Here is a 9261-nt window from a genome sequence, read left to right as displayed (position 1 = left end):
CATAATAGAATCATCATCAATTTCAAAGTACAGCCCTAATAAAAAATCCTAACTAGAGAAAAAGCAATAAGAAAACAGATTGTTAGTGGAAATGAGATGAAACCCACTTGAAATGATAAGAAACCTGGTAGTAACAAAGCTTTTGCAATAATACTAAGGACAGTTTGGTAGTCAGTTGAGCAATGCCCCACCCATTGCTATTGGTGGAAATCAGAGAACCATGGTAAATATAAGTGGGTCATATTGGAGAAAGAGCACAGGTGGGCTTGTTTTAGTTTTGATTTTTTCTCTTTTTTGGTAATTAATGATTTTCTGTTTTTCTTTCAATTGGGATGAGACTAGGGGTGCACCTCAGCTCGAGTTAAACCTGAACCCGTCGGGTTCAACCCAAAAAAAATCACGGGTTGGGTTGTGTTTGGGTCGGGTCGGGTCAGGTCAGATTCAGATTCAGGTTGGCAAAATTGAACTCGAGTTGGGTTGGGTTCGGATTGATCCGACCTGCATCAAAACCTGACATTTAAAAAAATTACCAATTTTCTGACTAATCGATTACGATAAATTGAACTGGATTTTGCAGTGATGAACTGGACTTTACTTTTTTGGCTCCTGAATAGAACATAAAAACCTAAAGGGGAAAGATATCACCATAATCGGGTCAACCCGACCCAACCCCGACTCAACCTGACCCGAATTGGGAAATCGGGTCGAGTTTGGGTTGAGATATTAATTTTTTGGGTTGGAGCGGATTAGCCCACGCCGGCTTCAGAGTCGGGTCGGGTCGGGTCGGGTCAGGTCGGGGTCGGGTTGACGGTTTAGAGTTTGGGTTGGCTTCAACCCAAACCGACCGAGTTGCACCCCTTGAGGAGACTCAATGATTTTTAAGTATGAAGGAATTAAGTTGGGACTGTTTGGAGGATTGAAAGTGGAAAAGGAATTGGTTTTTGCAGGCTTTCCATAAAATAACCCACTCCCTTCTGACAGCTCTCACATGCCCCTTGTAAGACAGCTGCAAAAACCCACCTACATAATGAGCCCACATGGAAATTTGAGAAGATACCAGACGAGATCTGACCCACCGCATTTCCCTATTTCAACTCTCACATTCATTTAACTTCCCATCGAATCTCTTACTATCCTTAGATAAAAAGAACCCACCAAGGACATCAGCTTTTCATTCTTCTTTAGATTCATAATCATGATATACTTGCCATGTTGCTTTCTTGAACAAAACCCAAAAAAAAAAAAAACAGCATCTTTTTTTCTCAAACCAAGAAAAAATCTCTTGGGTCTGCAGAACTTCTTGCATTGGTGAATGCTTAATTTTATAGAATGTGATCTGGGGTATTTGCTCTGACCATTTCTTTGAAAACCCAGAAAAATCAGTTGTTGTGCTACATATTTTTTGTGCTAAACAGAGGTGTTGAGGCTTAATAAGTGGGTTTTGAGGGTTTGGTTCAGTTCTCCTTTCATGGGTTATCAGAGAAAGCAGTTGAGTAATTCTCTGAAGCCCAAATAAAGAATTTGTTGTGGCACTGTCCAAAATTTGTTGTGGGTATTGGAGGTTTGAGTCAAATTTTTTGGGTGAGTTGAAGGAAACCAAACAATCAGTTTTTCTAAACTGGAATTGGTTGGAAACACATAGGTTTTTTAACTTTATGTTGTGGTGGTGGCAGTGGTGATCATTTTTATTGAAGCTTTGATGGTGTAGATTTAATTTACTATTTTCAAGTAAGTTTTGATAGAGCCCAATTCTGTTTTGGATAGTGCTCATCTTTGATAACAAGTCTTTTTGAAGTACTTTGATTTGGAGGGTGATTAAAGCTTGAATTATGTTTTTGGCTTTGAGAAGACTGGGGTTGGGGTTTAAGGTTTCTGAGTTAGATGGTGGATTTTAGGTTGTAGAACTTACAGCTTGAGCATTAAACTTGCACCTTAAGCATTAGATAGATAGGACAAGATGTCGGCGAAGTTTCTCCAAGCACTAACAGATGAAAACCCAGATTTGCAGAGGCAAATTGGATGCATGACTGGGATTTTTCAGCTCTTTGATCGCCACCATAACCTCTCAGGCAAGCGCCTCAATGGAAAGAACCACAAGAGGCTTCCTTCAGGTAGCTGTTGAACTGATTTTGCTCAAAAATTTGAATTCACTGCTGTTATTTCAACATGGGTACTTCTCTATTTGTTAAGTTGATTAGAAAGTAGTCATTTTCAATCATGATTTGGAACTCTGAATTTGCTTTGAAATGTGAATTCATTGCTGTTATTTCAACAAGGGTACTCATCTATTTGTTAAGATGATTAGAAAGTAGTCCTTTTCAATCATGATTTGGAAACCATAGTTCTCCTTTCTCCAAAGCCCTGTTTGGACTGCAAGAATTTTCTGGAAAGTTACACATGAAAACAATATTTTTAAAATTTCTTACTTTTAAGCATAATCATATCACTTCCCTCTAAATTGTGTGAAGAAAATATTTTCCTGAGAAAAAAATTTCCATCAGAAATGTTTTTCTTGCAATTCAAACAGGGCCTAAAAGAAGTGATGTTTCTGTCATTGAGTTTCTTCCCACAGGCTTCTGAATTCTCCTTATACACCATGGACTTAAACTTTTCATTTCCTACATGGATACCTTAATTTATTTTTCTTATTATCTCAGAGATCTTTCATATCTCAGACACGCTTAATTGGCCATTCTCTGCTTCCAAAATCATGTCATCGCTACCATGCTTGTAATATGTTATGTATATATTAACTCAATAAGATGATAAAATCCCATGGTTATACCCTAGGATAGAATGCCTTTATTTTTTAAGAGTATTATGCTTGATCATTCACAAATCACAATTGACTGAAGAGTTCATAAGTTGATGAAAAACTAAGAGAACCTCTATGTTATGACATTAGAAATGATTGGAGCATCCAATAAATGCAGCCTTGTAATTTTTTATTAACTGATTGAGTTATCTTTAAATGGCGAACATCCTTATCTTTCTATATTTAACTTTCTTCTCAAAGTAGAACTCTTTAAAATTTCACAAAGAAAATCAAGTGTCCAGTGGTAGGCACTTGTGCCTTGTTTTACAGCTGGAGACATGAAAACACGCTCAATTATCTCTTAGAAAACAGAATTCTTGTTTTGAACAAAACAATATAGGCACTTCACTGATCTTTGATGAGGACCATAATAGTAGTTGCTTTCATATTCCAAAGTCTGTTTCTCGACTGATTATAATTTTATTTGGTTATAGGTCGTTCTCGCGTGAAGATCGGCAATTTTGGGGCAGAGGCAATTACATGTTCTCCACAGACAGAAACTGTAAGAATTGCTTCGAATTTTTCACCATAGAACTATGTTCAAAAACTGTCCAATCATCTTGTCACTTGGTCGAGTTACTCCAGTCTGGGCAGACTCGAGTACTGTGTTCAAAGATAGATTTTATAAAAACTCTGCAAATTTTTCAGCGACTCAGTTGAGTCAAATGACAGATTTCTAAATGGATTCCAAGTTTTTGATCATTATCGTTGTGTGAGTGTCATTCTGTTAATATTTATAAGCCTGTGAATTATGATTGCAGGAAAAAAGCTTGAACAAGAATCCAAATGAAAATCAACGAACCGCTATCGAGTCATCCAGAACTTCTTTCTCGTCTTCATCTTGTTCTTCTTCATTTTCTTCGCTTGACTGTAACAAAGCCACCCAACCCGAGACGCCTTCATTCGAGAAAACCACTTTTTCAGATCGGTCCTTAAGAAATCCGCAGAAGTCACAAAATTCAGATGTCGATAGCAGGCACAATAAGTACGCTCTCTGTAGAGACCAAACAAATTCTGCTCGGTCTGGATGGCGATCCCTTGATATCCGGGACATTGTCAAAGACTCCATCTACAGAGAAACACACGGACTATCGGTTAAAACCCCAAGCAGAGATGAAAGCGTGAATCACGTTTCGAAGCATAGAGACTCCCCAAGGCCTATGCATCTAAATGAATCAGTCAGAGTTCTTGCAAAACTTCAAAAGGCGCCTTGGTATTTTAGCGAAGACCGAGAGCTGTCACGATCGTCATGTGAAGCAAAAGACGCGTCTTTGTATCCAGGATCAAAGGACGCTCCCCGGTTCTCATATGATGGGAGAGAATTACCTCGATCGTCCTTTGATTCCAGAGACACCTACAAATCCACCGCCAAACTTAGAGAGCTCCCACGACTGTCATTGGATAGCAGAGAACGTTCCATGAGGAGTTCCAACCTTGATTCAAAACCGAGCCCCATTATGAAGGATTTGCGAAGGAGTACTAACTCCAACCAAAAAAATTCTAATTATGGAGCTCTGAATCCACAAGAGTTGGGAAGTTACAAGCAATCTCCTAGTGTTGTCGCAAAACTTATGGGGTTGGAACCGCTGCCTAATTCACAATCAAAATTAACTGAAGAAAGCAAGCAAGATCGAACTTCACGGTCTCCAAGGAGTTCCCTTAAGGACCCTGTTTCGCCACAACTAAAAAACCCTCACTCTGCCACAAAACCTTCAAGGTCTATCGAAACCGCTCCATGGAGGCAGCAGGATAGCGGTCGTAGTACTCAGAAAACATCATTAAGAAATCGGGAAGCACGTGTAAGGTCGCCATCTCCCCAATCTGTTTATATTGAGATAGAAAAAAGGTTGAAAGAGTTTGGGTTTCAGCAATCTAATAAGGATCTCAGAGCTCTTAAACAGACTCTGGACCCATTGCAAGCAAAGGGACTTTCAGAGACCAATAAAGGAAAAGATCAAGCTTTCCACATTCTAGTTCAGAAAAATTCTAGTAACCATGTTAAGACAGTGCCTGGTCAGAATCTGAGATCAGCAAACAAGCGCAACCCACCGAATAATCACTCGATTTCTGCTCCCATCAAAGGAAACAGTTCTCCAAGGGCTTTTGAATCTCCAATTGTAATAATGAAACCAGGAAAATTCATCGACAGGTCTAGTATTCCTGCGTCCTCAGTTATTCCTTTTGATGATTTATCAGGCCTTCATAAGCTTAGGACTGTGGATTTTGGTAATGGCAAAAAGGTTTTAGTTAATAACCATGTGTCTAAGGACACAACTCCGAAGCTCAGTCCAAAAGAGCCTGCTAATCGGATTCTGACTAGGACTGAGGAAAGTAGTTCACCGAAACCTAGGTCATGGTCGATGCAGTCTTCATCTAGGACCCAACAGTTACCTATAGAGAATTCTAAAAGTCAAGCAAAGAGTTCTGGGTCTTTAAGCCCAAGGATGCCGCCGAGAAAGCCCGAGTCAGAGAAGAGATCACCCCCTCCCATACCTTTGACCGATTCGAGCAAGCCCAGAAGGCAATCTGTTAGGCAGCAAACAGAATTGGGTTCTCCAGGTGGCAAGCGTAGGCTGAGATCAACCCATGTGCAACCAATTGATGACCAATCGACTGACATAAGCAGCGAAACGAGAAATATTAGTCATCAGGGGGATGAGTTTTCTCTGCAATCTGATAGCAATGTTACCTTGACCTCGCAGACAGATATGGAAGTGACAAGTGCCTACCGATCTTCCGAACTGAACTGTGTTTTCTTCGAGCAAGGCGGCCAGAGTCCATCTTGCAAGGTTGCCAATAACGCAGTTTCAAGCTTAAGTCATAAGGTGTGATTTAATGATTTTGTATAGTATCCATTTCTGTTTGTTCTTCATTTTGTGTTCACTTGGTTAATGATTTCTGTTCTTTTGCCTGTTTTCTCCAGAAGTCTCTGTCAAGTTTTAGCGAAGATGGTTTGTCTCCAGAATTCACAATGGTTGCCCCAGAACAACCAAGCCCTGTCTCTGTTCTTGATGCTTCATTTTACAGAGATGATTTACCGCCTTCTCCAGTGAAGACAATATCAAGTGCTTTTAAAGGTAAGGTTTGAACTTTGTAAATGTTTCTATCTTGTTTATAGAATAACAAAGTTTAGATACTTGTAGAAATTACAATTGTGTCGCTGCTGATATGCTAGGGAATTACGTTGGCCCATCTTCAAATATACTAGAAAATATCACAGATATTAATTTTTTTAGTAGGATACCATTCAAAAAATAAAAAAATAAAAAATTAACTGAATTATGTTCATTCTTAAGGTGATAATTTCACTATGCCGGCTGGGGAGTTGGAAGTTAAGTATATGAGTGATTCTTTCCAATGTTTTTTCAACGCAAAAGGTGTCACAATCTTTGTCTTGTGATTCCTAGATTTTTTTTCTACTAGTATATAGTACCTGTACATATTCCCTTGTCCAACCTTATAACACAAGGGGGAATTCTATTGCCATTTTAGAGCAATACACATCAAATAAATCAAACCCTTACTTTACCAGAAGCTGAGGAAGCAAGACCAGGTTTGATCACATAAATCAAACCCACCGTTCTTCCGGGTCATGAGATGTTAATGAGCAAATGACAGACTGAACTTTAGATGCATGAAAATTCAAGTTAGGTGTTGCGCCTGGTTTACATTTCACAATTCGTATATACTGAGGGTCCAAAAATAGTAAATATATGCATTACATTGTCTCCCATTCCTTGGGACTTCTAATGACTCAGGCTTCTAAAGATTTGAAATGCGGAATTAGTTCAGACATCACAACAATAGACTGAGGAATTATAGTTATGAATTCCCATCTTGACTCCGCTTTGATGCTGTTATTGTATTTCATCGTTTTTTTTTCTTTTGTGATGGATGATCTAGAGTCAAGGAAAATGTTAGTTTTATCTGAAAAAAAATACTGATCATTCCTTTAAAAGATTTTTCTTCAGATGACGAGACTCAAAATCCTGACAACATTTTTGATGAAGATGGTTGGAACCTAGCGTGTCTTGACCGCTTCTTCGACCAGAGACAAGCCAATTTCAGCTCTGAAATCAATCACAAGAAATTAGATAACATTGAGCACCTGGTTCAGAAGCTCAGGCCCTTAAGCTCATCCCATAATGAGGCCACTACAGATTACATTGCATCGCTATGTGAAAACACGAGCCCGGATCACAGATACATCTCTGAGATACTGCTAGCATCTGGTCCTTTACTCAAGGACCTCGCGTCTACCCGAACACCAATTCAACTCCACCCATCAGGCCAACCCATCAACCCCAACTTGTTCTTCGTCCTCGAGCAAACAAAGGCCAACTGCCCTTCAAAATCTGAACCCAAGTATGGAAATGTCCTTCAGTCGAAACCCGACAAGGAGAAGCTCCATCGAAAGCTCGTTTTTGACAGTGTCAATGAAATTCTCGTTAGGAAGCTGGTCTTCACATGTCAGTCCGAGCCATGGCTCCGACCTGATAAGCTTATGGGGACTACCCCAAGCGGGCAGCAGCTTCTGAGAGAGTTGTGTTCAGAGATCGAACAGCTTCGAGCTTATGGCTCAGAACGAAGCCTTGATGACGATGACGATGACTGGTTGGGATCGCTCTTAAGAGCAGATGTGATGTGTCGGGAGGAGAGCTGGACGGATTTTTGTAGGGAGAAGTCTGGTATGGTGTTGGACATTGAGAGATTGATTTTCAAGGATTTGGTAGATGACATTGTGAATGGCGAGTCATTGACTCAGCAAGCCAGACTGAGTAGGCGGAGAAGGCAGCTGTTTGCTAAGTAAGTTCATCTATGTTTTTTCCTCTGGGTTTTTTTCTTGTAACAGTATAATTGTTGATGGATAGAAGTCGCAGTTCATATGTAGCTTTTTTTTTTTTTAATCAAAGCTTGTAAATTGAAGTTGAATTGGAAATACCACTTTTGCAATTTAAACATCCATAGATAGATAACACTTACAGTTCTTTCTAACAGTTTCTGTTTCATTTCTTGAGGCACTTCTTTTCTCTTCTTCTGTGGGTTACTTGAATTGGAAAAGACTTGACTTGGAGAGTTAGTGATTCTTGAATCTTCATGGTTATTTTGACTGCTTGTTAGAGAAATACTGATAAACAGATCCTTGCTGATTGATTACTTGAGTTCACATTTATGAGCCAAAAGTTTATTTGATTGCAAGAGTGCACATTTTACAGAAAAGCTCATTGATGCATGGTATGATGAAAAGTGCTAAAAAAGAAATTTGGATGTTAGACTCTTCTTAAGAATCCCTTTTTGGGTTCCATGTGTATCATGTGGATGTGATCGTATCCGCTGATCTGTATGGCGACTTCGAGTCTAGCAAATTGAAGTTGAGACCATCATGATCGGATGATCCTAGCCCCTTGATTAATGTAGCCTTGTTAAGAGTCCCCTTGTGATGCTTTACAATGATCGCGTCGGCCATAACAAGTCCGGATTACCCTTGATCACCGATCGAGCATGATAAAAAAGTACAAAATTCAAATGTTTAGTTGTTGTTAGCGAAATGTTACATGCCTAGATGGATCCCACTCGAGTGGAATAAATTAGTTTGAATTTAGAATATATGGTAGATTAGGCAAGTAGGGTAATCCAATGACCAGATCTGATGTATTCTAAATCCAAGCTAATTTATTCCACTCTAGGCACATAATATGAAACCCTAAGTGGTTTGATGGATAAGGACCTAAGATCATCCGATCAAGGTGTTCTCGAAGGGATTTGGCCGGACCCTGATCACATAGAACAATGGGGCTCAAAGTGTTAAGAACGAGCCCAACAGCCAACTGTTGACGGCAATGCTGGAAAAGACAAACAACAGGTGGTGCCAAAGCTGGAAAAGGGGGTGAAAACACCATTTTCATTCTCAAAAGTTCACCCTTCGCAATCAACCAATTAAAGATTGAGGACGAAACCTTTGGTGAAAACTAACCCATATGGCAGAAGGAGAGGAAGAAAGAGATAAGTATCGTCAAAGGAACCATGATGAACATTAACTAAATAAGGAAATGGTTACAATTATCTTCCTGCACCTTTGTACCTTTTACATTGGCATTATTTGCAAGGCTTTTGTTGGAGGGTAGCACTACAAAAAGACCAAAATCACAAATAAGTAGAACCACCCTACCTGGTTTTGCTGTCCATATGCAGATCTATTTGTTTTCCAGTGCTTCTTTCATGCATCACCTATGGCATAGGTGCAGGCTGTGGGGCCCATATGGCACCTTATATCCATGGCAGGGTGGACCCATTGCATGCAACAATGTCTACCCATAAGTAGAGCCCCTTTAAGCCCGGGAGGGTGTGGCTCTTTGGCGTAAAGTCATGGGTATGCTCCCCAGTGACGAGCGTTCGAATCCCCCCTTGTTCAACCGATGCGCGTGGTCTACCGGGTGCCTGGGTGC

At 39.9% G+C, this 9261-nt stretch overlaps 1 protein-coding gene across 3 annotated transcripts; it reads left to right on the top strand.

Annotated features, from left to right (window-relative positions):
- The first annotated feature begins 986 nt into the window (after nt 1-986).
- LOC143856404 (protein LONGIFOLIA 1-like) lies at nt 987-7778 on the top strand. Of its 3 annotated transcripts, none has more exons than XM_077366613.1 (5): nt 987-2111; nt 3250-3317; nt 3577-5640; nt 5742-5892; nt 6775-7778. In XM_077366613.1, exons 1-5 carry the CDS (start codon nt 1958-1960, stop codon nt 7623-7625), a joined length of 3288 nt encoding a protein of 1095 aa, XP_077222728.1. In that variant the 5' UTR covers nt 987-1957; the 3' UTR covers nt 7626-7778. The 3 variants fall into 3 exon arrangements, with proteins under 3 accessions (XP_077222728.1, XP_077222722.1, XP_077222734.1); XM_077366607.1 differs by having other exon boundaries at nt 989-2111; nt 5739-5892; XM_077366619.1 differs by having other exon boundaries at nt 992-2111; nt 5739-5892; nt 6787-7778.
- The last annotated feature ends 1483 nt before the right edge of the window (nt 7779-9261 follow it).

Source organism: Tasmannia lanceolata, unplaced genomic scaffold, assembly GCF_043159265.1.
Source record: "Tasmannia lanceolata isolate RefF3 unplaced genomic scaffold, GAP_Taslan_0.1 ptg000003l, whole genome shotgun sequence".
Classification (NCBI taxonomy): Eukaryota; Viridiplantae; Streptophyta; class Magnoliopsida; order Canellales; family Winteraceae; genus Tasmannia; species Tasmannia lanceolata.
Note: the sequence above shows the minus strand (reverse complement) of the source record. Positions and strands in the feature narration are given on the sequence as shown.

What these genes read in the sequence shown, in the direction of transcription:
- LOC143856404 (XM_077366607.1), top strand. Translation starts at nt 1,958, where the DNA reads ATGTCGGCGAAGTTTCTCCAAGCACTAACAGATGAAAACCCAGATTTG. An exon ending in GTTCTCCACAGACAGAAACT is followed by an intron (nt 3,318 to 3,576) that starts GTAAGAATTGCT and finishes TTATGATTGCAG; the next exon opens with GAAAAAAGCTTGAACAAGAA. An exon ending in TTTCAAGCTTAAGTCATAAG is followed by an intron (nt 5,641 to 5,738) that starts GTGTGATTTAAT and finishes TGTTTTCTCCAG; the next exon opens with AAGTCTCTGTCAAGTTTTAG.